Source organism: Scedosporium apiospermum (genome assembly GCF_000732125.1).
Source record: "Scedosporium apiospermum strain IHEM 14462 chromosome Unknown SEQ_SAPIO_0094, whole genome shotgun sequence".
In the NCBI taxonomy this organism is placed as follows: Eukaryota; Fungi; Ascomycota; class Sordariomycetes; order Microascales; family Microascaceae; genus Scedosporium; species Scedosporium apiospermum.
Genome location: NW_015971795.1, coordinates 289,626 through 314,812, shown reverse-complemented (window position 1 = coordinate 314,812; position 25,187 = coordinate 289,626). Strand labels below are relative to the sequence as shown.

Below are 25,187 nucleotides of genomic sequence, written 5' to 3'. Positions count from 1 at the left end.
TTGGGCGTCTGAATAAGCCGTCCAATGAGCGGCCGTGGATAGCCTTGCAGAAACTGCTTGGTCGGGCTTGGTGGACTCGTATGTGGGTTGTGCAAGAGTCAACCTGCCCAAAAGTCCCTACGTGGATAGTTTGCGGGCATGCGTCTATGTCCCGTAAGACTTTCTTTAGCGCATGCCACTCCCTGCGCTCCCTCGTCAACATGCCAGAGTATCGACATTTAGCCCGCTATAACTTTGCGATAGATAACATCATCATGCTGGATTTGAATCTTTCGAGCCGTGCAACCGGGGGAAGAACCATGCGCCTCTTTCATCTTCTTCCAGACTCGCGGCGGTTCATTGCGGCAGATCCGCGAGATAAAGTGTACGCCGTTTCAGGTCTCGCATCTGATGCGTCTTCATCACGTTTCCTGGAGCCGGACTATAGCAAATCGCAGCTGGAAGTGTATTGCGACGTAGTCCGCCATTTCATGGAAACGTCGAAGTACATACACAAGCTTGACTTTCTATGTTATGCAGGTGCCGAGATCTATCCTGAAGACGCCACGAACGAACGAGCTGTGCAGGTCTCGCCGTGGCCGTCATGGCTACCAGACTGGAGCAAAGAACCCTTCAATTATCCAATGCCTTTTGCAAAGTTGCTCGAAGACGACGATTTCCCCTTGGGGACCGCACCGGCCTATACAGCCAGCGGTAGACAAGACGATATGCACTCATACCTACCCTCGGATAGGCCCTTAATACGAATAGACCATGATCAACTCAGGTGCTTCGGATTCCTCATAGGCCACTTGTCAGACTTAACTCCGCTGCCGTGGAGCGAAGAGGGGCTGGAGACCCTGACCGAAATCCCCCTTCAATGGACACCTTCATTCGCTCGCGAAGTTTATAGCTTTACAGGCGAGACCCAGTATGCAGCGTATCTCCGTCTAATAGTGGCAGATGCAATGCGAAGGGATTCTACCACTGCGATTCGTCGCGGCTGGTCAATGCCCAATAGCTTGGAGGAGAGATTCTCGGGAGCAAATCGGGTAAAAGATCTAAGTATTTCTGACTACAGCCTTCGGATAGCCTGTCTATCTCGTTGCTTGGCAAAAGTTACTGGGGGCGGGATGGCCTTAGCACCATGTTCTGCACAGGAAGGGGACCAGGTCTTTGCTATTTTTGGCGGACAAAATCTGTACGTGTTACGGCCGGAGCAAGACGATACGTATAGGTTCATCGGAGAATGCTATGTTCATGGCCTCATGGATGGCGAAGCTCTGGACATGCTGAACCGGCAACACTCGGAGGTCCAGGAAATCAGGTTACGATAGACCGAGGGAGAGGGAATTCGGATGATGAAGGAAGCGCTGCAGAAATGGCCAGATTAAGATTTGTAAGACGAAGAGACGAGCCAAACGGGAGGTCAGCATAAACATTAGCAAGTTACCCAAAGCATCAGCCAAATGCTAAGGACCGTCATAAAAGGTAGGCGAAAATGCCTAATGAGCTGATGCCTGACCCAGAGATATACACCATCGCGAGCATCGAGCTCGTTCCACAGGGAGGGTGGCCAATCCCTGTGATCGGAGAAAACATCATCGATGCGGTTTGGTGGGAAGTTGGGGAGTGAAGTCGGGACAGCGGCGTACTAAGTGAGGAATACTCAATAGGCCACGATGACACGCTTAGAGCCTTAGACCGGTTGGGTGTGTGGTTGTAATCCTGGAAAGTCGGAAATGTGTAGGAGAGCGTGTCTGGAGTAAACAAGGGTCGAGAGCCGTGTTTGCCATCCATCGTCTAGTCAGAGTGGTGACGCTAAAAAGTCGGCCACGACGCTAATTGGAAGAGACTCGGGCAGCCTTTGGCTGCTGACGTACATGGTGCTTGTCCACCCTGTTGGTGATATCGTTGCTTAATTAGGAAGAAGGCTTCTTCCTGGGAACAGTGTTCCCAAACTATCTACTGTTTCGGTAGAGGTTCGGTAGAATCAACCAGGGTAAACCAGCCAATCAGAGCTTGGTTCCCACACACCCGCCTGGTCATGGGTAATGGGTTAGAATCTTAAGGACATCATTCCTTTGGGGGGGGTTCCAACTTACTAACCACAGTACTTACGGGAATCCGCAGACAGAGGCTAGAAGCGGGACGTAAGGGCTGCAGGAGGTTAGGATGTATTAGCAAATTTACTAGTGGTCAGCTAATCGTTGCCCTCTCGGGCCAGGCCCACCGGGTGTGATTGAATGAATGTGTGTGTGTGTGTGTGTGTGTGTGTGTGTGTGTGTGAGTGAAACGGAGGAGGCAAAAATTACTAACTCGAAATTCTGGGTGCCTCCCTTCTTCAAGGGCTTCAACAAATCAACTGGGGGTCTTCAGCTAGCTGGTGGCAGAGCCATCTGTATGCTTGGGGTTATCTTAAGGTCAGAGCCTGTACGGCTCGATGGTACAGTCTTCTTCCCGCCGCAACCTGTTCTCGTGGGCGCATACCACAAAATAACAGCATCAATCAGCCCGGGGCACCTAACATAAGATTCAAGGCCAAATAAGCCACGGGAGGGGTAAAGGAACAACCAACAACTGAAAGCTCAGGTTCATGATTCATCAGCCAGGCGCGTCATGCTGGGGCTTGGCAACGCATTCAATATCTCCGGACGTAAGACGGAACGGACGAGCCATCTTCAACGCCTGCGGACGAGAGACGGATCGGACGAGGCCGAAGCCTTCTCGTCCGACACCCAGGATCGTTCCTACCTCTCATTCGCCTACCCTTGCTGACCGCATGGCACTTTTCACCATCCCAATCAATGAATAGGAGATTCTAATTGTTTAGGTCGGTTTGCATTCCACTGATCACAAATACAACGACAAGCTTACTATCAGCACATACGGAGTTCAAGTCCTAAGCGATCAAAGCCAAGCGGTGTCGATGTAAGCTTACGAGATTTTCCCAACCTAGCTAAATTAGCTTCGCTTCAAGGCTGTGATGCATCCCAATTACCGTAGAAATGTCACTTCCAGCCATTAAAGCTTTGGTCCTATTGTTTATTCCAGCTCCTCGTCGTCGGTGAGACTACGGAAGTGAGGGTCCAATGCTGCCTGAAAGGCTGAACTCTCCTCCTGATCCGCAAAGAAAAATCCAAGAGACGTTAGCCGTCCGCAAGAAGCCGCAACAAGACGAAAGATTTGGTAAGCGTGGGCCCAGTAAAATGGTTCAATACTCTCGAATATCTTCTGATAGAAATTGTCTAAATCCTCTGGGAAAGAATCCAAGCGCTGCTGAAGGTCTGAGACGCGATCTCGGTTGATTATGCCGTTCAAGAGACCGCACCACTAGCGCCACCCAAAGGACTACCCCGTTGGCTCCCTTCGCGATATTCTGGACGAGATCCGAAGCAAACTGCAGCTCACGCTTCTGCAAAGCTTCGAAGCCTGGGTTCTCGGAAAACTGTGTGGAGGTATATCTGACAATATCATCGTACGTCAGATCCTGAGGCATGAGACTTGGGCGGGAGAGGAAGGATTCTCCGAAAATGACCCAAGGGCGGGCGACTGGATAGGCACGCCTTGACGTTTGGGGAACCGATGGCATCCCTGAAAAGATCGATGAGGGCCTCTAGCTTCCCATTGAATTCGTCTAGCCTATCTACGAAGAAGCAAACTTTAAAGGAACCACGAGCGGCTAACGTCGCAAGGGATTTGAAGCCTTGAACCAACTCTGCACTGGACCATGGTCGAGGATCGGAGCCGAAGAGGTTACACCTCGCCCACCGTTTCGGAAAGACATATGGTATAATTCTAGGCATCTGCGCCAAGACATCTTGGAGAAGCGACTGAAGCAGCCCTTCCTGAGACATCTGATCCTGACTTCCAGAGTTCCAGAAAGAAAACCTCCCCAACAAAAGCGGATGTCCACCCCTCCGGCATTTCAAGTATTCGCCGCAGAGCTCATTATTCACAATGAACTTCATGAGGGTCGATTTCCCTGAACCAGCTTTGCCAGTTATCCAATACAGACGGTCTCCGTCACCCTCGAGCCATGAGCCACACGCATCTTCTGCAATACAGCTGAGGCTGCTGAACCTATCACGAGCCGCTGCATCAGCAACCAACAGTTCCCGTGGTCAGTGGTATTGGGAAACTCGTGGCGTGGCAGTGCCACGAGGCCGGAATATACCGACAGCCACTATGCTGAAACTGTCTGAAGTACAGAGATGGGGTGGGAAAAATAGCCAAGAATGCAAAAAGCTTCGAGATAAGCCGCGCGATAAAAATAGACCCTCTCGATGACGGCTCCGGCATTGTCATTTTATGGGACCCGGTCAACCGGCCCCCAGGCATTGCCATGGTAGAGCCTAAATCAGCGGCGAATAGACTATCTTCCAAACCAACATGGTCCTTCTCGCGGTGAGGGTCATGATAAGCCAGCAAAGTGAACACTACGGATGGATGACCCCATTTATTGAAACAAGAAAATGACAACATTCGGTCACGTCTCTCAGCTGTCCCAATGTCATTCAATCATCTCCCTAGATTCTACGGAGCAGTACGTGAATAACACGTAGTTTAAATTATTGGGGGGATATGTATGTGGGCTGTGTTACAGCAAATTCCTTCCTACCTCGGAAGACGGTTGTGAGACAATGGTAATAGAGACTTCCTTGGAACTAAAGATGTTGAGATGCGGGAGGCCAACCAGTAGTGCCCAAGACCCAATTGCAAAGCTCCATGGACGTGTCTTGCCTAAGGCACCTCTGCAGCTTCTGACGCGAGCCCCTCACTCCTTCACGGCCCTTCTCGTTCGGCGTACATACGGATGGGTGGGGGACACCAACTCTTAATCACAATTCCCACGCTCCATGTTATCTCTACATCTATCATCCGTCCAGCATCTCACCTCGACATGACCAACCCAGACGATAGCCGTCGAGTCTACCTCCTTTGCCGCCCAATCTTCAGCGGCAATAATGCCCATATTCGCCGGCACAAAAAAATCAAGGAGCTGCTCAACAAGAGCAAGGAACCCCTTCGGCCTTTGTTGGAAGATATCGGAGAGGAAAGATTGATCGAGATCGTCCGAAGCCTCCTTGAATGCCGGATTTTCGCGTCGGAACTTCGCGCCAAGGTCGAGTTTCCAGACCTTTTCCGCCCTTCCCCTTCTCGAGATGCTCAGCGCCAGGCGTCCGAAATCGATGCTGCACGATCTACCGCCGAGGCTTTGGATGAGATCGCCTCCCGAAATGGTGGCGAGGAGGACGTGGACGTGTCCGCTGACGAGGACATTGAGGAGGCGCTAGGTACCATAGAAGATCTGGAGCCGCAACCCTCCGTTCCAATGAAGAAGCAAGCCCTGGGAGACAAGATCCCATCGCTCTACCCCTCCTATCTTCCGTACCAAACCCAACATTTGATTCTCAACATGGCCCAGCAGGTCCTCGAGGAGTGCTGTTTCGATTTTGCGACAACCTCTATGTCCTCTATACTGAAGCAAAAGAAGTGGGAATGCTCTTCCGCGGTAGAGCTAACCAAATGGATAAAGATCTTCCGCAAAAAAGAGGGAAAGATCCACCTTCCACCACTCCCCCCGGAAATCGACAGCGACACACTGGTAGCCATCTTGGCCAAGGTGTCGGACCTCCGCCACACCGCCGTTCACCGGTTGCCAACCACGGCTAAGGGCATTAGTCGGCTCCTCGAACACGCCGTGAAGTTCGCTCAAATTCTTCAAGACACTGTACGTGCTGCACAGCTAGACGACATGCGCTCATCCCTGGATAGCCAGATCCAGGCGATGGAGCTAAACAAGAACGCTCTGGAAGATATGGCCACGGTTGAGTTGCTCGAGATTCAGCGGCAACGAGAAGAGTTAGATCGCAGGGAGGCGGCGCTGATTGACGGGATGTTGAAGGATGACCTGGAGAACAAGGCCCTTGTCGGACAGCTTCTAGAAGACAATGCCCGGGGGATCTTTCATGGAGGGAATAACGTACTGTCCAGGAGCCACGCGAAGGCGGACGTTCCCAGCCCGAAGGGAGAAAGTTCCCGCACGAAGGGAACAGAGGACGTGAGCAAAAATGATGGAAGTAATAGTTGCAAGGAAGTGCAAGGGAACCAGACGAACGGCAGTAGTGGACATGACGATGAAGATGAGCAGGATGAGCGGACGGAATGGGCAAATAAGAATCTAGAATTCATCAAGGCAATCCTCGAAAACTAGGAAATGGCACATATCGATCTCGGTTGTTGGTAAAGAACTAAGCTCATCTGTTGACTGAACTGCTCTAGTCACTCGCCGAAAGCCCGTCATGTCTTAAATGTTCTCTAGTAGTCTACTGAACGCCTCGGTATGATTCTGGGCGGAAAGAGGTATTAGGCGACGATACTAGATTTCTCCGTAAACGGAAACCAGATCCGATCGTCTCTAGGCTACAAGATAAGTGCACCTTACCGAAGCGCCCCTGTTAAGCAAAGACTAGGAAAACTATCATCGACATCCAAGACCATAATCTCATGTTCGTCCAGCGGCAGACCATCTAAAGCATCCTCGGAACTAATCCCGCCATGGCTTTGACCCAGCCGAAGCTTAGCCACTGTTGTTGCATGCGTTCCATTTCCATCCGCGTCTGCAGTGGCGTCGGCGGAGGATCAACGCCCGTGACTGCTTTAAAGGCAGCCGCGTTCAGGATCTGAATGTGGATTATTTTGGGGTTGGCGAAGTCCCATTGCCGCGGTTCCGTTGAGCCAGGCACGATATGCTGCACAATGGTACTGCCTACCCCGATGTCTAATACTTTAGGCTCCTCCGGCCTTAGGGCCATGTGCAGGCCCTGTTCCACATATAAATTCAAGTCCTCTTTGCGGAGTTAGGTTAGCTTCCTTATAGCAGTGGCTGTATTGCAGGTCTACTACGAGGAGCTTATCTTCAAGCTCGATGCCCTTGTGTGCGAGAAGAAGGCGTCCGAGCTCGATACCAGTTTCTTCGGAGAAGGTCTGCTTGGCCATGGCAGCGTCGAAAGGTCTATTTAGAGAGAGATCAAGCGCTATTTCTTTGCCAAATCCATGGACGTAAAGCTGCGGTCCGCCGCCACGAAGCTTGCGGATAAGAGTTACGGCAGCTCCCTATCGAACAGAGACCTGTTAGTCCTATTCTCACTGGTTGGTGATACTCTGTAGTTTATCCTTTTCTGCTAGGTTCCACTGCCTTAGGCCTGTATAAAGGCCGGCCCGTGACAACTATATAGACCGCCCGGAAGTGTCTTACAATTTGGGCTCGGAGTCGCACCAGAATGAGGCGTCCTCTTTATCGGTGATTTTACTCGCCGGGGAGGATTCCGGCACGGCGTCCCACACCTGACACCACGACTCATAGCCGTAGTCTCGATCAAACCGCAGCCTTCCTTTCCGCCACCGTCGCCCACCGTTTTGTTTTTCTCGTAAGTCCATCTTGTAATTTAGCTAATGGATATAATCACTCCGAAGGAGCCGTGATAAACAGGACCTGATGATTCCTTTCTTTGACTCGTCTAGATAGAAGAGACAGCTTACAATTCCTGGCTCTGGTATGTCTCCTTCGCCACTCCAACACGGAAGAGAAAGAAACCAAGCTATTATATCACCTGGCACTGGCTCGGCGGGAGAAATTCAACCAATTCCCGTAATTCCGGAAAGCGATTAATAAGCTTTAGAAATAATGCATTTGTTCTTTCCTGCTTGATGCGATCCTTCTCCTTTTCGGGTTGGGGGGGGGTTAGGTTCCTGGAAAGCGGCAAAGATAATATTCGCTGGACGTATCTTGAAATTAATACGATTGAATCGTTCTTCGAATCTTAGTCGCATGTAGTCACGGAAAATCGACTTCAATATTTCGTCTCCCTGTGGCCTAGTCATGAGAAAACCGAGGATAAGGGCAAAGTCGACGTCGTTCATTGATGTATTTCCGTACTCCCACTCGGCACGGATTGACTCGAACACTTAGAGACATATTTGTTAGTATCCAAGTAGCACCCAACAGAACAGTAGTAAACTCGGTGATAGGTCTATTACGTTGTTTGCAATCGCCAACAGCCTCTTCCCTGTCGACAACGGCCAGGACCTCGATGCCGCAGATACTTTGGACTTGCTTATCATCCCAAGACATGTACTCCCCACTCCTCCTACAACCTTGGGCACACGTATCCCAATAACGTCCTCTCGTCAGTTTTTCTAGGATAATCATTTGCGGAGAATCCCAGACGGCCCTCTCAACGAGACAGAAGGAGAGACGGCTCTGAAGAACCGGGTTTAGTTTGATAGATGGGATAGATTGCGTGTCGTAGCTTTGCCACGAAATTGGCTGCGGTTCCAATTCATCGTCATTGGGCGATTCGGAGCGGGAGTCATAACCATCCACAGGGACAGTTCGAACGAGTATTCCATAATACCACTTCTTAGCAGAATTTCGGTCTACCAAAGTAATGCATCAATGTATGAATGACGACAACTTTATCGAGCAGATCTATGAATAATGGTACGAACCTGACAAGGGATCTAGGTAATCATGACCTTCCCGAAGCAATCTCATGAGTAAACCACGAAGTCGCTCACGGAGAGCCACAATACCGCGCAAAAATCTTATCTTCAGCTCCGATAACGGCTCGACCCTACTTCTAATTATTCTCTGAAGATTCAATTTCATTAATTCCGCGGTGGACTTCCTTGTCGAGCTCGTCCCGTCTATCACGATATCTGGAGCCAGTTTCTTCAGCAACCAAGGTCGATTCTTCCAATGGTCGAGAAGGCTGTCCCGCGCGTGAGCGAAATTGTCTCTAAAGTCAATCGCCAGTCCTGTCAGCCACCCCAAAAATGGGACGACCACGAGAAGGTCTCTGAGAAGTCGAAAACGGTCTGGACAAAGGATGAAGATGCTGGCTCCGATGCAGACCGCCGTAACCGCTTGCCCTTTCGTAACTGTCGTTCCATTGGGGAGATTCTGCCACGCACCGGAGACTCGCTGCGTAGTGCCTTGGAAGAATTGGCGAATTGAGGTCATGATTGATGCTGAATGCTAATTTATAATGAGGGAAGCGAAGCAGACAGAATATAAACGGACTAAGACGAAGATACTGTCTTACTGCTGCTAGGTATAGCACTCAACGTTCCAAGTCGGACTATTTGGTCCAACTCCGCATTGGACTTGACAATGTGGTTGCCTCTGGCTACCTGATTGCAGCCCAAAATCGCATATGCTCCACATCACATACGGCATCCACGAGCCATTAGACGGACAAAGTATCTTGTCCTTGGACATGGTAGTATGGAAATAACGTATTCCGCGGCGCTACAAAGGAGCAGCTGAATTTATGATCTACTTGAGTACAAGGGAATGGGGCAAGCAGCAACCCACGCCGATATGCAGATATGCATCGACTGGGGACAAATATGCCTCGGGCTTGGCCTGCTCGCGCCACACAGCCCCAAACTGCCCAATCCCCCGAGCTCCCCTCCTGCCACAACATCACTGTTCCCCCGAAGTGTTCTAGAATCAAATGCGGGTAAAAGCTTACTACCCATCGTCATCTCCCTTCATAAGTTAACAGGCTTAAAAAGAAGTTAGAGGCTTAAATTTATACCGAAATTCGTTGTAGATAAGTTCAGCAGTGACTAGAAGTTGCTCAATATACCCGAATAAACAGTAGAGGTTGGCAGTGAGGGCAGCGCCTAAACCTTAATTGGTGTTCTATAATATCGTAAGGGGTGTGTGTGACTTGGTGAGCTGAGCCCGATGGGCGTTGTTTGCTGTCCAAACAGCAATCAAGGCAACAAGACCTAGCAAAAGGAACACTTTTCGCGCACTTCTATGTGAACAGTATCGATCTATTCAAATCTAAAGGCAATGAAACGGAAAAAAGGCAATCCAAAGGAAAAAACAAACGAAGAAAAAGGAATAAAAAGGGTACAATACTATGCCCCCTGTTTAGCTTGGAAGGAATCTCCGTCGCCGCAAGTATCTCTTCCACTCCAACTGCCCCTCGACTCAGCATCCACTTTAGTCCGAGGAGACACATAAATGAGCTCCAGTCCGTTCTTCCCAGGCACCTTGCCCCTTAATAACAAGCCAATCTCTGCAGGATGGAACCAATTCATCCAAGCCAACACGATAAACATCAACACCCCATCGAAGATAAAGACAAAGGCCTCGTGCCTCATGAGATACCCATCGTTTCCCTGGAGGTACTCGATAACTCGGAACAGACATCGTATCCAGATGATCACGCTAGTAACGTAGAGCGTGAGGAGGTACTTCCTCCATCGGATGGCGGGTTCCTGGGACCTGGTCGTAGGACGCCGTTGCATCTTGTACTGGAACAGGCCGGCGACGATGACGAAGAAGCCGAAGATGACGAGTTGGACGAAAAGGCCGACCGTGATCACGTTTTCGCCGAGGCTTACCATGTTGTTCGTTTCGTTTCCTGCAGCCATCATCCCACCACCTGGTCGATAGAAAGACCGTTAGTCTCTGTTTCTGAAAGAGGACTTAGTCGATTGCATCGTTTCGTACCTGATCCTTGCATCAATAGCGAGACCACATCCCCAGCCACAAAGATCTTCGTGAGCCACTTCCTTTTGATTAAGGCATGGCCTTCCCCCTCAGTTAACAGAATTATCCTCCCGAGAATCATGTAGATCGAAGCCGCGATGAAAGCCGGAGCGACAAGGATCAGTAGGTTCTGGATAATGTAAGGGTTGAGGGTCCAACAACCCGGATCTTCGCGGGCATTCACCGCCCTGGTTGCATAGCCGATGGTTTCACCTATGATTAGTTAGAGAATAATTTTATCGTCTAAATAGGTAGTTGTCTCTCTCATGACGTACAGAAGCCGCCGATCAACAAGGCGCAGAGATACCATGTTCGGGTCTTAAGGATCTGGACGGCGTGGAGGATCGAGGTTAAGGCGAAGAGGACGCAAAATGCTATCGGCGCAGCTATCGAGGGAACGTATCGGTAGAGGGACCATTGTGCGTCCTCGTAGTATGGGTTGCATTCCATCTTCATCATGGCTTCGAGACCCCGCCGATCGAAGCGGGATCGATTTTATTTCCGCCGCCTGTATAACGTGGTGAGGCAATACTGAGTCCTTAATCACGAGAGGGATGTTCTCACGAGCCTGCGCGAAGAAAAGATGCCAGCTGCTGAAGCGGATTCGATTATCTTCATGAATTCGCCATTTTCCTAAAATTTCCTTGAGGATTAAAACGGAAACAAAAGGCTCTTTTATCCACTGTGATGGCCTGAAGGATTCATGATATAGGGGGCGGAACGAGAAATTGAGGCTTCTGCAATGCCAGGGATGCGAGTATTCGGGATGGATTTAAAGTTGGGCAGAGACAAGCTCAAGGGGCATCAGCTAGCAATCGCTAATCTAATCCTAAACGGGGAACTGTTAATATTTCGCTTCTTCTCTTCATGGACCTGCCAATCTCATGCTGGCCTCAATGCCTCGTGGGGGACGAAAGGAATGGCGTCAGCTTGCACAGCTCAGCCCCAATGTCTCGGAACATTGGAACGTCCATCCCCTGTCGCGCCGTTGGCATGGGTCGAAAGATGTCCAAATGCGGCTAGCAGTCAGACTGGGACGTCCCCGCCAAGACTCTTCCGCGTATTCGTACCGAGGATTCACAGGATCCGCGGATTCGTAAACCCACTTCATCTTTCCATGACGCTGCTTATTAGTGCTGATATTCTGGTTTCTCGCGTGGTGAAGCTGGACCCTCGTATTCAAGAATAAGACACCCTCGAGGCACATTCAGCCAGTATATTCCGCGCTTTTCTCAGTCCACAAGTGCTTTTTTTGCTATGGATGATACTATTATCACACTCACCTCTCTTTCAGGTTAGCATGTCGACTCGAATCTCGCATACCAAGTCCCGAACTGGTTGCTTGGAATGCAAGCGCCGCAAAGTTAAGGTAATTTAATTCCAATTCCCTCCACCACACCACTCTGGCCATCGCCTTCCCCGGCCCGTCGTGCCGATACCGACAAGCCACGTGCATGGATCGATGCTAAAAGGCTGCAGTGTGACGAGCGGCGTCCGGTGTGTTTTAACTGCAATCGGCGAGGTGTTCCTTGTAGCCTCTCCGCCCGCGGGTCGGCACCATCTGTAGGCAGCCTCGAAACGCCTCCGGCGACCGCCACGCCGACTTCCGGTGGCCATTCTGCTGTGACCCCCGAATCTCTGGCTCCGCACTCTCAACTTGATTTCATCCACCTCCCTATAGTCTCAGACTCGTATCGGAACCTTGCACTTCCAGCTGGAGACGTCTGGCGTCGTGACTTGGAGTTAATGCACCATTACAGCACAAACACGTATGCCACTCTGTCTCTCCGCCAGGACATGCAACATGTTTGGAAGATCATACTACCTCGAACGGCCTATCAACACAGCTACGTCATGCACGGGATACTCGCCATCGCCGCTCAGCACAAAGCCCACCTGCTCCCCCTTCACCGCGAAACCTACGTCACTCTCGCAGCATACCACCAGGCTCACGGACTCGAAGGATTCATGCCTCACCTAAACAACGTCTCGGAAGAAAATTGGGAGTCGTTATTTTGCTTTGGATCACTAGTGATTATGTATGCGAGCTTGCTGCCGGCGAGGTCCGAGAGTGGGCGGCTTCCAGCTCCAATATCGGATATCTTGGAGCTCTTTTCGTATGTGAAGGGTATCCAAGCCGTGTTTGAGCCCTTCTTTGATTACCTTCGTAGATCTCTGCTGGCGCCGTTGATTCATGGGGTTTGGATCGCCGACCCGGGAAAGTGGACAAGGTACGCTGCAAGTAACCACGAGATAACGCAAAACGGAAAACTGACCTCTCTATGGTGATCCACCCCTGGACGAGTCCTCTCTTCCGCCCGACACCTTCGACGCAATAAAACGCCTCGATGCGTATCTCCAACAGAACACCCACCCCGACGTCCGAGAGGATTACGCAAACGCTGTACGGCACCTCCTCGACATCGCAAGGCTCATCGCCCACGCGGGCCTTTACATAGAGCCTGGCATGTTGTTTATGTGGGCCTACCTCGTGGCGGAAACCATCCTGGCGGATGTGCGCGCGTTGAACCCCCATGCGTTGCTTCTATTTTCGTATTTTGGCGTGCTTTTCAAGGTGGTGGAGTCGAGCTTTTGGTTTATGGAAGGTTGGGGGAAACAGCTTGTTGCGGACATCGATATGAGGTTGTCAGGGTATCGGGAGTTGGGCGACCTGATGAAATGGCCAAGGGAGTGCGCACTGGGGTAGCAGTTTGCCGCCTTCTGTTCATCGAGGGTATTCCTGGAATGGGTATTCGTCATTTGCAATATCTCCTTACGCACGAGGACTGCCCTTATCAGATCACGAAGTATTTTCGGCCATTGATCAATTGATTCTATCCGTCCGAAATTAATCCGCAATCGCGCAGTCTGCCTGCATGAAACAAAAGGGCAAAAGCCTAAGCCACCAAACATCAATATCGCCAATTCCTAATCCACCCAGAGCGCATTTCCGCAGCATCCTTCAACTTCGATGTCTAGCCTCGCAACGACCTTGGCAGTTGAGTATTCGAGAACGCCGCCATCGGATTCTACTGGCTCGTCTAGTTTCCAGATTTCCACATACGCTCCGGGGGCATCCGTCAACACAGCGTACTCATCGCTCCACGGTGCCGCCGTGACCGAACTTGAAACCGTACCGGATGCCCCAGTTTCTAGCGTAAACATCTTTTTGAGTACAGATCCGTCTTCGTCCAGCAGGAAGCACGAGATGTAGCCTGAGTTGTTTCCTCGTCCCCGAGTGGTGAACCATAGGTACCGACCATTGGGCGAGATGTTTACCCCGGCAGACCAGTACTGGGCGTTGTTTCCTCCTGTGAAAATCCGTCAGTGAGACCATACATCGATGAGAGATATAGCCACGCGTACCCTCCGGAAGCACCGGGAATCTCTCTAGATCCTGCTCCTCAGCGGCCAATCCAGACGTCTCGAGCTTTAGAGCTAGTAAACTATTGGCGGCTTCCAAACTCACATAGCCATAGGTTCCCTTTGGGTGGATGACCATATGTCGCGGTTTCAGCCCGGGCTCCTCCAAGTCGACTCGCTGGAGCACCACAGCATTTCCTGACTCGTCAATGGAATGTACCCAAATGGCGTTAAGGCCCATGTCCGCCGTATAGAGGAGTTCGGTCCCGTTAACCTCTTGGAGCGCAAGGCCATGGGCGTTAGACACTTCCTCGTAAAGCCACGACTGCTTCACCCCGTCAAAAGATCCGTCCTCGGCTGTGGCGACAGACATGCCACATCCGTTCCGGGAGCCATAGGATCCCGAAATGACGTAGTAAGGCTCCTTTTTTGTGGCGATGTTGAAGGCGGAATTTTGACCCTGGCAGGATCCAGAGGTTTGAACGGTGCTAGTTAGTTCGAGGGTGGCCGCATCGTAGCTCGCTAGGCGGCCGTTGTCCATTGAGGAGCCGTAAATGGTTTTCTTGTCATGCTGTGTGCAGCCCATGTCAATGGACCTTCCGCACTTGACACTGGTACGCCAAGCTTTTTAGACCTACGCTGAATGAAATCCAGATATGGCTGTTATTCCCTTCTGTGGTCTTTACCAGGGTCAGCTCATTTGCCTCATCGTCAAACTCGATTGAGTGAATTTTCGGGGGCGCGTATCGGTTTGCAGAAACGAGGTGATGGACGGTGGCGAGGACCGGTTGGACAACAATGGCACCGGTCATCAGCAACACCGCTGCTCTGCTTCGTGGAGCCATCATCCTCGCGCGTTAAATAGGCGTGATGTACGTTTAGTGGCTCATAGAACAAAAGGCTTAAGTGCTGCGAGTAGTCCTGGAGAGTTGTGTTGTCGCAATTGTACGCAAGATAACTAGAGAGGGAGCATATTCGTCGTCGTCGATCTTATCAATCCCTACGAGATCATAGTTTTTACCCGTAAATGATGAGCAACGTCAGGACGGCACGCAACATTGCGTGCTAGAAGGACCGGTTAATAACAAGATATATTACTACTATGCTGACAGCCCGTGATCATAACCCAAGATAGTTTACTGGTTGATTTATATCAATCTTATCTCTTCGTTGACCTGGACGCCGAAATGGATAAACTTGAACTAGTCCGGCGGCCTTCCATCCAGGCCTGAGGGTTCGACAGGTATGAATACAAGCATACGCTGAAAACTTCAGACCCCCGGTTGCTATGTTACGAAGCATGTAGCAAAGGGATGTCTTCGGGATTGGTCTTGCAGATAGCGCAAGATATTCTCGGATGAAGGATAAAGGCGAAGGAGGAAAGGGAGTTTTCCCTCACCCATCTGCTTGACAACGTCAAATAAAATTGGAGTTAAAAATTTACATAAAAATAAATGAAAAATAAAAAAGATAACAATGGAAGGTCTTCCAACTCTACGATTACTGAACAACCGAATTCAAACAGGCCCAACTGAGAGAGCCTCCCGAGGCGGTCTAGTGCTTCAATCGAACCTCGGTCCAAGATCTGAAGGCATCCCAAATGCTCCTTACCCGGCCTTTACTCTTTCGGGGTTAGTCTGCGCCCTTTCAGCAACGTCTCCCCAGACCCCGGATTCCAAATCCTAGTCCAAAGAATCCCAATTGAAAGGCGCAATGCGGAGAGGCGGCAATAACCGATCAATTCCGGTCAATGCCGATCTCGGCAAAGTCAGTAACGTTGATCAATCCTTATCTTTATCTTTCCTTTCCTCCTGAATTATCTTCGTAGTTGCATCAAGCAAAATTTGACGCAAACACGGGGGCATCGCGAGCACCTGGAAGGAAAAGAAAAGGAAAAGGCAGAGAAATAAAATGCGCCAGAATCTGCTCAGTTTACCGAGAAGGGCGGGCCTCTCCGGTCGTGTCCCCTTGGGTGCCTTCATCCGCACCGCCAGCACCAAGGCCGAATCCGGGGCCACGGGAGCTACGTCATCGACCAACGGAAGCAACGGAGATGGAAACGGGAATGGCAACACGCTGGACTCACGATGGTTCTCTAATTTTCGGCACAGGGTCAATAAATTAGACAATGCGAAGCTTCCGGCGGACTTGGCTGAGAAGAGGTCGGATTTGGTTCGCTATGTGCAGGACCATTGGGTAGATCTCCTGGCTGGCAGGGAGGGATACATTACGAAGAAGGAGTGGAGAGGGCTGGATAGCCATCAAGTTGCGTGGGGTGAAATGGTGAGTAAATGAAGGAAGGCATAGGACTGTGAGAGATTATGAGAGATTGTGATTGCTGATTATGGATCCGGCGCCCCTCAACAGGACAGCATGGTGAGTTTCCCCTCTACCTCTTGGAATGATCAAGTTTCTTCGTGCTAACTCGATCCGCAGGGTAATTCAACCTTCCACGTTATCTGTATCCTTTTATTTCTAACGTGCTTTCCCCAGGACACATAAACAACACCATGTATAACCGATACGCAGAAACGTCGCGGGTGAATTGGATCACCCACCATGGCCGCGAGGTGAGCCTAGAGGAAAAGATGAAGTGGGAAAATATGGTGACGCCCCGTGCCGTCGGCCTCATCATGAGGAGCATCATGACGCAGTACAAATTCGTAAGTTTCCGAAGGCGCCCACCAAAAGTCCACATTTATTCCAATTTAACGGCGTTGGACTGAATCCTCCTCTTGCAGCCTTTGACCTTCCCCGACCGAGTCATCGTCCTCCACAGACTCTCTGAGAAACCCACCTCTGCCTCCGACCACATCAAGCTCGAGGCGTTAATCCTATCCGAGACCTACCAGAGGGTGGCGGCGAAGTGTTCTGAAGACAACGTCATTTACGATTACCGGTCGGGCAAGAGGACGCAGTTGGATGCCGATATGGCGAAGACTTTTGGGCACACGTATGATATGCAGGAGGAGACGAGGGCCTTCTACGATGCAGAGATTGCCAGGTTATTCAAGGTGTGTGAGGAACTGGAGGGAAATATCCAGTCATAAAACTGTTCGGACAGGCGGCTATTGTGTGCTGGGACCTTCATTATAGACTAGATAAATTTGGGTGGGAATTTCCTTTTCGATTTCTAGACTTAAGACTGTATTTGTTTTCAATTTAGATACTTTTCTTTGGTCATTCACAGCACTCTCAAACACGAGTGGCGCACTCCCTTCACTCCCATTTCCCCTCCTCGTGATACCAAACTCCTCCGCCTTCACGGTTTTACAACCCGATTCATCATCGGGATGGCAAATCTTGAAGATCCCATTTGGTCAATAGATAGTCAGCTTAGACCGACCCCGTGGATCTTTCCATGAACCTTCTGATTCTTAAGACGCGTAACCCAGCTGAATAGCGGCGGGGAAATTGGGCAGAAGCCAAACGACGCGTGGCATCATGACATTCAAAAATATTATTTGGGGGGCTTCCAACGGGTAAACGACATTCTGGAATTCCCCACCTGGATTTCACGTCTCGGCCTTTAGTACGTCCAATATAAGGTCCCATTCATCTGGTACCTCACGGCTAATATGCCTGATAGGTTGTAGGCATTACAGGGCACCAGGGCACTTTCGTCTACATTGGGGCCATTTGACGTCGTAGCTCAATGCCGACTTTTCCAAGTGAGAGACTTTTTTCGGAGCTCGGTTTCATTTCGAGGCAAAATACCGGGTCTCCTATGATTCGATATCGGCGTGGAAGGCTTGGAATGCCATCGCTAATATGAGCAGATTGTATAATAATGGCTGGTGTATACACCAAGAACGCCCTGAACACCGTACTCTCTCCTTTTTCATCTCTAGGTAACTGCCCAAAGCGTGTTAATTAGAAAGTCTGTTCGCAATGCGCCGGTTCTTCTCCCACGCAGCATTCGCCGCAATGGCAATGACGGCCATCGCAGCCTCAATTGAAGACCTCTGCACCACGGACAACGTCCAAAACATTCTGCCCGCCAATGGGACGATCCTTGGGGTCGATCTTCTCCCCGCATCGGTTTCGACAATTGTTGTCTACAATGCGACCGCCGGGGGTGGAATAGGCGGCGGTTTCGGTGGTCCGACGAGTGACGGTGGCCCAAGGTACACCTACTGTAATGTGACCTTGTCCTATACTCACACTGGAAAAGATGATACTGTGATTCTCAAGTACGCCTTCCCCGGTCCCGACGATTTCCAAAACCGGTTTTTTGTGAGTGGTGGAGGCGGCTACTCTCTATCGTCCTCGGCCACTGGAGGTCTACGATATGGAGCCGCCAGTGGTGCGACCGATGCCGGCTACGGCGCGTTCACGACCAGCTACGATAAAGTTGCGCTGGCCGGAAACGGCTCAATCAACTGGGATGCCGCGCACATGTTTGGATACCAAGCTCTGGGCGAGATGATGGTGGTTGGTAAAGCTCTTGCCAGGGGCTTTTACGAGTTAGACGGCGACGCCAAGATTTACACCTACTTCGAGGGATGTTCCGATGGTGGCCGAGAGGGAATGAGTCAGGTGCAGAGATGGGGAGAGGAGTATGACGGCGTCATTGCTGGTGCACCGGCCTACCGCTTCGCTCAGCTGCAGGTCTCCCATCTTCATCCCGGCGTAGTTGAACAGACACTCGATTACCACCCTCCACCTTGCGAGCTAGCCAAGATCGTCAACGCTACGATCGAAGCGTGTGATACTCTTGACGGACGAACGGACGGGGTGGTTTCCCGGACCGACCTCTGCCTGCTCAACTTTAACCTCACCTCCATCATCGGCGAACCGTACCACTGTGCCGAGAGGAACAGCACCTCTCGCGGCTTCGGATTCGATAAGCGTCAGTTTCCGGGGGCCGTATCGAGCTACCAGCCCGAGCAGGAGGGAACCGTGTCGGCCGAGGCTGTCGCCGTCGCCCAGGCCATCATTGACGGTCCGATCAATTCCAAGGGAGAGCGAATCTACTTGTCGTGGCAGATTTCTTCGGAGTTCTCCGACGCCACGACCAAGTACAACGTCGAGAGCGGCGAGTGGAAGGTTCCTATCGTACCCATGGGCGGAGGGTACGTGACGAGGTTCATCCAACTCCAGGATCTTGACAACCTTCCCAGCCTGGAGAACGTGACATACGATACTCTGGGCGAGTGGATGAACATTGGAATGATCCGGTACATGGACAGTCTGCAGACGACGCTGGCCGACTTGGAACCCTTCCGCTCGTCGGGCGGAAAGCTGCTCCATTTCCACGGCGAATCCGACTCATCTATCCCCGCTGCTTCGTCGGTGCACTACTGGCAGTCCGTCCGCTCCATAATGTACCCCGACCTCTCGGACGAGGAGGCCCTCGAAGCTCTGCAGGACTGGTATCAGTTTTACCTCGTGCCTGGAGCAGGCCATTGCGGGAGCAACCGTCTCCAACCAGGGCCTTATCCTCAGAACAACATGGATATCATGATTGACTGGGTTGAGAACGGAAACACGCCTTCTCGACTCAATGCTACGGTGTCGTCGGGAGTTAATGCGGGTGAAGTCCAGCTGCTGTGCCAGTGGCCAACTAGACCTCTGTGGCAGGGGAACAGCACGGAATTTGAGTGCGTGGAGGATGCAGAGTCGATTGAGAGTTGGACATATGATTTTAATGCATTCAAGATTCCTGTTTATTGATGCTGGTTTGGATATGAGCTTAGAAAAGAACAAGAAGATCAATATTAAAAGATCGAGCTTCGCTCGCAATTTTATTCTTAGCTCATCAACAGTTCTTACATTCAGGGCGAATGGACTGGAAGACTTTTGTTCCAGCCGAATAAACGAATAGCTCTTTTCAATAGATGAAACAAGGATGAAATTAGAAAAAAGGCTCAGTTCGTTCGACCCGCGTCCGATCCCGATCCTACCAGTCTTTCGACGCACCCCAATGAACCAGGAATAAGCTCTGTATCACTGAGAACGATTGGCCAATTGAACCAAGGGAGTGTCAGTCTCGGATGATGCGCATGAACCAACAAGGGAAGATGCGGGATGTGAAGCGGTGGCTGAAACAAGGCCTTCCCGATTTCTGGGTTGAAGCATCTCAACGATGAGATTGAAAAGGAATCATGTTCCGGTCCTAATAAGAAGAGCGTCGCCCATAAGTTGGTATTCCTAGGTGCTGTGTTCGAATCCTCGGATGCTTCTTCCCTGCTTGCTGTTTAATCGCGGCGGCTTCAAAACTCACCAGCTCTCCCTCTCGTCTTCCAAGATCACGGTTTGCGACCACCAACAAGCAACTACCCGCGAAAATGGCATCGCAGACGATAGATTTGTATGGGCTCGTCAACGGCCAATGCCCGCAAAACCGAACCATCCCCTACACCATGTGGCTATCCTCCATGCCTCGAAATGAAATGACGTGCGGCCTCCCGCTGGCAAAGGGCAACCTCGACATCTTCAAGTCGTGCTGCAACACGACCGACACCCAACAACAACAAGACCTCATCATGCTTTCCGACTCGGAACACTCTTTAAATCCGCCGTGTTGGGGCTACTGCACGTTGGGGGAAACGACGGACTACGCGAATCTCCAGAGTCGGAGGGAAGCCTTTTACGACTGCTACGAGAGGAAAACGATTGAAATGAACAGGACGAATGCGGATTCGGACCATATAAAGTGCTTCGGGGACTGGAAAGCGTTGGACGAGTTGAAAAGGATGCAGACTCGCGTGGAGGACGAAACAGAAAACGAGGGACCAGTTGAACCATCGACGCAGATTAGTCTGGGAACCAGGTTCTCGCTGATCCCGGGTTTGTTGTCCATAGGGCTGCTCGTGCAACTGAACGTCTGGTCCATTTAGCAGAATCAAACATTTCCCATCTCTGTCTCCGCTTTCACTTCTGTTGTATCCGAAACGCAAATTCTAATCTCTCCACGCTGGTGCCAAGTCGCTAAAACTTGCCCTGGATCTTAGTACTCTCCACTCCCCCTATCATCCCCTTCTAGGGCTATCAAACGCATCAGAACAGGAAATCCCCCGTGACGTCAGGGGAGGTTAGATTCGGTTTAAGCTGCGCACGTGTCCGCTTCGACTTGCCTGGAAAACTTTTCCCTGTTGAAGCGAGGTAGACGGCGCTATGCTTCTTTCGGCTATGCGGTGGTGTTGTTTTGCGTCACCTCGGCCTGGTCAAGAAGCCCATCTCATTCCATCATCGTTCTGAAGACAGGAGCACCTGGGTAATAGACGGATCCGCAGTTTGATAACACTCCCCTGAGGCTGGATACCGTCTATCTAGAATCCGTTTTGTGGCATCTACTCTCGTGCTGAGATACGGGAATAATATTTCGTCGCCTCTTTCGTACTCGGCTAGATCAACTTTAGGACAGGGCCGCCACAGATTCTCACCGTGTGTGGGGTGTACTAAGAGTCTTGGTAACGGCGATGGAATTTTGATTGATTGCGACGCTAAAGACTTTTAAAAGAGCGAGGCATCCGACCGCCGAGCCGGAGCTTCTCCTCGTTTGAATGAAGAGAACAAACAAACAGAAGGGGAGAGAAATTTCCCAAGATCCGTCGCGAGATCAAACGGCGCCTACCATGGCAAGAAGTCCAACTCGTTCGCCTCCAAACATCCCCTTTGATGATATTTCCCTGAGTTCGCTAGCCCGTACTGGGTCAAGCCACATCATCCACCGCGCTTCGATACCTCCACCGACGGGGAGGGACATCGAGTTCCAGCACGATGTGCGAGATCCGCTGAATCTCTCGTCGCGCCTCAAGGATGATGCCGAGATCAAAGCGAACAGCTCGCGTCGGCGTAAGCCGCTCTGGAGCAACCAAGATGAGGTCCAGAAATTTTACAGGCTTCAGAACGAAAGCATCCGCTCCATGCTGAAATCGGTCGATGAGCACGAGCAGGAGGTCAAGGATGAGCACGGAAAGAATAACTTCATGTACTCCATCTGCGTCAAGGGCTCTCTCCTCGCCAACATCATCCTCTCAGGTCTGCAGTTGTACGCCGCCATCTCGTCGGGATCCCTCTCACTCTTCACCACCATGGCTGACTCGGTTTTCGACCCCCTCTCCGGACTGATGCTATATATGTCTCACCGAGCCGTTGACAAGGTCGATGAACGCAAGTATCCATCCGGCCGCGCTCGCATCTCCACGGCGGGCAACATCGTCTTCTCCTTCATCATGTTCTCCGTCTCGCTTGTGCTCATCGTCATGTCGGCACGTGACCTCGCCTCGGGATCCGACAGTGAGACGAAGAATTTCCACCTGCCCTCCGTCATCGCCGTCGCCATCGCGTTCGGCACGAAGCTTTTTCTCTTTTTCCTCTGCTGGACCGTCAAGGACATATACTCCCAGGTCGACATCCTCTGGCGCGACCACCGGAACGACCTGTCCATCAACGGGTTCGGTATTCTGACCTCTGTGGGAGGCAGCAAGCTCAAGTGGTGGATCGACCCTATGGGCGCCATTCTCCTGTCGGTCTTGATCGGCGGACTTTGGTTGCATACGGCGTGGGACGAGTTTCAGTTGTTGATTGGCGTGACGGCCGACAAGGAGACTCTTCAGCTCATTACTTATATTTGTGGGTTTTCCTCATCATTCCCTTGTCCATTTATTTAGCGAAGAAAACGCTAACCTTAGTAGCTATGACCCATTCGCCTCTGGTCGAGCGTATCGACACCGTCCGTGCCTACCACAGCGGTCCTCGTCTCGTCATTGAAGTCGACATTGTCATCGACCGAAACGAGAGGCTTGAAGTCGTGCATGACGTCGCAGAAGATCTCCAGATCAAATTGGAGAGGCTTCCCTGCGTCGAGCGGGCCTACGTTCACATCGACTATGAGACAAGCCATAAGCCGGTAAGAAAGATCCTCCCGAGGATTCTTTTTTGTTGCCTTGGCCATGCTAACCAGTTATGTAGGAACACGATCTCAAGAAGCTATTGTAGGATGGAGGGGAATAAATAATACTTGTTCATACATGGAAAGTGCTAGGCGGAATAACGAGTACCCTTTTGTTATAGTAGATTGGGGTGAAAACGGGAAAACATTGCATGCGGCGGTTGCATCCACCTGGGGACATTGGTAGATTGGGATGTAAAAGATGTGAATCACTCGGTGTTACAAGTGCTCTCTATAACTAGCTTAAAGCTTGAATATTCATGGTTATTCTGACGTGTGAACGGTGCTAGTGACAGGATTGCGCGCCTTTTAGCCACGAGGCGTGGATGTTGCCGCATTACATTATCTAGAAAATGCAGAGGAAATGCCAAAAATGATGGAAGGAAAAGAGGAGGAAAGAAGAGAAAAAAAAAGAAGGAGATCAGGTCCAACCAGGATTCGAACCTGGGCTTACGGAACTCTCAACATTCGTCAGAATCCGACGTCCTAACCAACTAGACCATTGGACCGCTCGTGATGCGTTGTCCGCCTCGCATCCTGCGCTAAACGCTCTGGGGCTAAATTGGAAGAATTATCGCTTGTGAGAGCCATCATCTCTATCTTCACTGGGTGTATTGACCTTGCTGGCCGAGAGTTTAGTCTTTAGAGGTGCGTTTGCTTTTTATTTATCCTTGTCAAGCTATTTACTTGTCGTCACCGCTGTAGTCTTTCCCAGTTTCTTTCCCTTTCCCTTTTCCTTCTACTTCCTTCCCCTTTTCCATCGGCTTCTGGGCATAGAAGACAAACCTTTGCACAGCTCTAATGTTAGCAGGATTCTTTACAGACGAGCGGGAAAGCGGGCAAGACTTGCACAGGCCAGTAGGCATGAATTTCTTCATTCTTCAGATCCTCGCGGAGGTCGACAAGAAATTCGTCGAGCTCTTCCTTGGACCACCCAAGGAACCTAGTGAAGATGGCGTTGCTGATTGCCTCGAGCCCGTTGTTAATGTTCTCATACGCCCATTGGCCTGCAGGGTGTCAGACGTTAATTAGCAGCCTCCCCGTAACCCGCGAGGGATGTTTGGTGCACAACGTACCTAGATCCTTTAGCTTCGGCTCCTCAGGCCATCGATTCTGCGGCCACTGGTACTTCAGTTCCACCACATCCTTGAATCCCGCCTCTTCCATCTGCTCTTTATACTTCAGCGCCGCATCCAGGGGACGGCCAAATGTCGTCGTCCCCTCCAGCAAAAGCCTCGACCACTTCCCCAGCGCCGTGTCCTCTGCCATGGAGCCATCGTCCGACGTCGGCGGGAGAACATCAACGACCTCGAACCAGCCGCCCGGCTCAAGGTTATCGTAGCATTGCTTGAATAATCTTGGCCAATCGCCGATACATGCCGTCAAAAACCGCGCGTAGATAAAATTAAACTTTGCCGAGTACGTCCACGGGTCCTCTACGTCATCGACGTGAAAGTCGACATTCGGGGGCACGTAAGGAGGCTGGATGGGACTGAGATCAACTCCCGTAATGTGCGCCTCGGGAAATTCGGCAGCCAACTCGAGCGCCCAACAGCCCGTGCCGGTGCCGAGATCGAGCACACGATCGATGGGGTACTTCAGGTCCTTCCCGGCCGGACAGAGATAGAGGCAGTCGAAGGTGAGAATGCACAGCGTGTGCTGCAGCTCCAGCCGCTCCTGTTCCGGATCGTCGTTGGGACCTAGGTACATGCCGTCTTTGTAGGCGTGGTAGGTGCGGCCGTTTTCGATGCGGTAGCGCATGATGCTGCTACTGAGGGATGCGGAGGAGCTCATGAGACTTGAGGCAGCATCGGAGAAGAAGTCGTCGGCCTCGATCAGATCGCAATCCGGCTCGATGCGGATCGGGTCGTGGCGCGACGATGACGAGACCATGGTGGACGTCCAAGCGATGAGACGGCCGGGGTTGGATCCAATCCGTTGGGAGCACGGAAGAATTTGCCCGATTTTGGAAGGCTACCAACCAATCTACCAACCAATATTTTCACTCTGTGTGACGGGGAAATTCGGGCCAAGAAGGTGTGGCAGGTTGCAGGTTGCAGGTTGCAGGAGGAACGCGTTTTCGGTTTTCAGGTTTTAAGGTTTTTACGTATGGGGGGAAATTCATCGCGCTGCTGCCGTACGCGCGGATCCCAGCTGAAAAGAAGTTGAGCGACCCTTGTCGTTTGAATGTCGCTGTGACGAGTCATTTTTGCAGCATTCGATTTAGAGATTAAACAGTACTAACGCGGGCTAATAGCGCAGCATTTAGCACCGGGGAACCGGAGATGCCATCCGATGCAGTTCGCAGTTGCTGGAAATCCATCAATCCATCTCTGGTTACGCACTGGACGCATCTCCCCGCATTTCTTT

At 51.2% G+C, this 25,187-nt stretch overlaps 7 protein-coding genes and 3 pseudogenes across 7 annotated transcripts; 6 read left to right on the top strand and 4 right to left on the bottom strand.

The window, feature by feature from the left end:
• Positions 1 to 4,882: 4,882 nt before the first annotated feature.
• Positions 4,883 to 6,196, top strand: SAPIO_CDS4778 (annotated as a pseudogene; the record flags this gene model as incomplete).
• Positions 6,197 to 6,512: 316 nt separating this feature from the next.
• On the bottom strand, positions 6,513 to 7,422 carry SAPIO_CDS4777 (uncharacterized protein; the record flags this gene model as incomplete). The annotated part of the gene is made up of 3 exons (XM_016787249.1): positions 6,513 to 6,830; positions 6,886 to 6,997; positions 7,241 to 7,422. The coding sequence occupies 3 exons, from the start codon at positions 7,420 to 7,422 to the stop codon at positions 6,513 to 6,515; spliced, it is 612 nt and encodes a 203-aa protein (XP_016643128.1).
• A 2,496-nt stretch (positions 7,423 to 9,918) lies between these two features.
• On the bottom strand, positions 9,919 to 11,011 carry SAPIO_CDS4776 (RTM1 protein; the record flags this gene model as incomplete). The annotated part of the gene is made up of 3 exons (XM_016787248.1): positions 9,919 to 10,448; positions 10,517 to 10,768; positions 10,831 to 11,011. The coding sequence occupies 3 exons, from the start codon at positions 11,009 to 11,011 to the stop codon at positions 9,919 to 9,921; spliced, it is 963 nt and encodes a 320-aa protein (XP_016643127.1).
• A 1,398-nt stretch (positions 11,012 to 12,409) lies between these two features.
• Positions 12,410 to 13,014, top strand: SAPIO_CDS4775 (uncharacterized protein; the record flags this gene model as incomplete). The annotated part of the gene is made up of 2 exons (XM_016787247.1): positions 12,410 to 12,786; positions 12,921 to 13,014. 2 exons carry the CDS (start codon positions 12,410 to 12,412, stop codon positions 13,012 to 13,014), a joined length of 471 nt encoding a protein of 156 aa, XP_016643126.1.
• A 469-nt stretch (positions 13,015 to 13,483) lies between these two features.
• SAPIO_CDS4774 (uncharacterized protein) lies at positions 13,484 to 14,766 on the bottom strand (the record flags this gene model as incomplete). Its single annotated transcript, XM_016787246.1, has 3 exons — positions 13,484 to 13,866; positions 13,922 to 14,489; positions 14,557 to 14,766. 3 exons carry the CDS (start codon positions 14,764 to 14,766, stop codon positions 13,484 to 13,486), a joined length of 1,161 nt encoding a protein of 386 aa, XP_016643125.1.
• A 1,063-nt stretch (positions 14,767 to 15,829) lies between these two features.
• SAPIO_CDS4773 (uncharacterized protein) lies at positions 15,830 to 16,968 on the top strand (the record flags this gene model as incomplete). The annotated part of the gene is made up of 4 exons (XM_016787245.1): positions 15,830 to 16,205; positions 16,286 to 16,294; positions 16,412 to 16,581; positions 16,660 to 16,968. The coding sequence occupies 4 exons, from the start codon at positions 15,830 to 15,832 to the stop codon at positions 16,966 to 16,968; spliced, it is 864 nt and encodes a 287-aa protein (XP_016643124.1).
• An 841-nt stretch (positions 16,969 to 17,809) lies between these two features.
• On the top strand, positions 17,810 to 19,594 carry SAPIO_CDS4772 (annotated as a pseudogene; the record flags this gene model as incomplete).
• Positions 19,595 to 20,208: 614 nt separating this feature from the next.
• Positions 20,209 to 20,760, top strand: SAPIO_CDS4771 (annotated as a pseudogene; the record flags this gene model as incomplete).
• Positions 20,761 to 21,498: 738 nt separating this feature from the next.
• SAPIO_CDS4770 (Uncharacterized protein) lies at positions 21,499 to 22,864 on the top strand (the record flags this gene model as incomplete). Its single annotated transcript, XM_016787244.1, has 3 exons — positions 21,499 to 22,498; positions 22,561 to 22,775; positions 22,838 to 22,864. 3 exons carry the CDS (start codon positions 21,499 to 21,501, stop codon positions 22,862 to 22,864), a joined length of 1,242 nt encoding a protein of 413 aa, XP_016643123.1.
• Positions 22,865 to 23,621: 757 nt separating this feature from the next.
• SAPIO_CDS4769 (Methyltransferase domain-containing protein) lies at positions 23,622 to 24,710 on the bottom strand (the record flags this gene model as incomplete). The annotated part of the gene is made up of 2 exons (XM_016787243.1): positions 23,622 to 23,824; positions 23,894 to 24,710. 2 exons carry the CDS (start codon positions 24,708 to 24,710, stop codon positions 23,622 to 23,624), a joined length of 1,020 nt encoding a protein of 339 aa, XP_016643122.1.
• Positions 24,711 to 25,187: the final 477 nt, after the last annotated feature.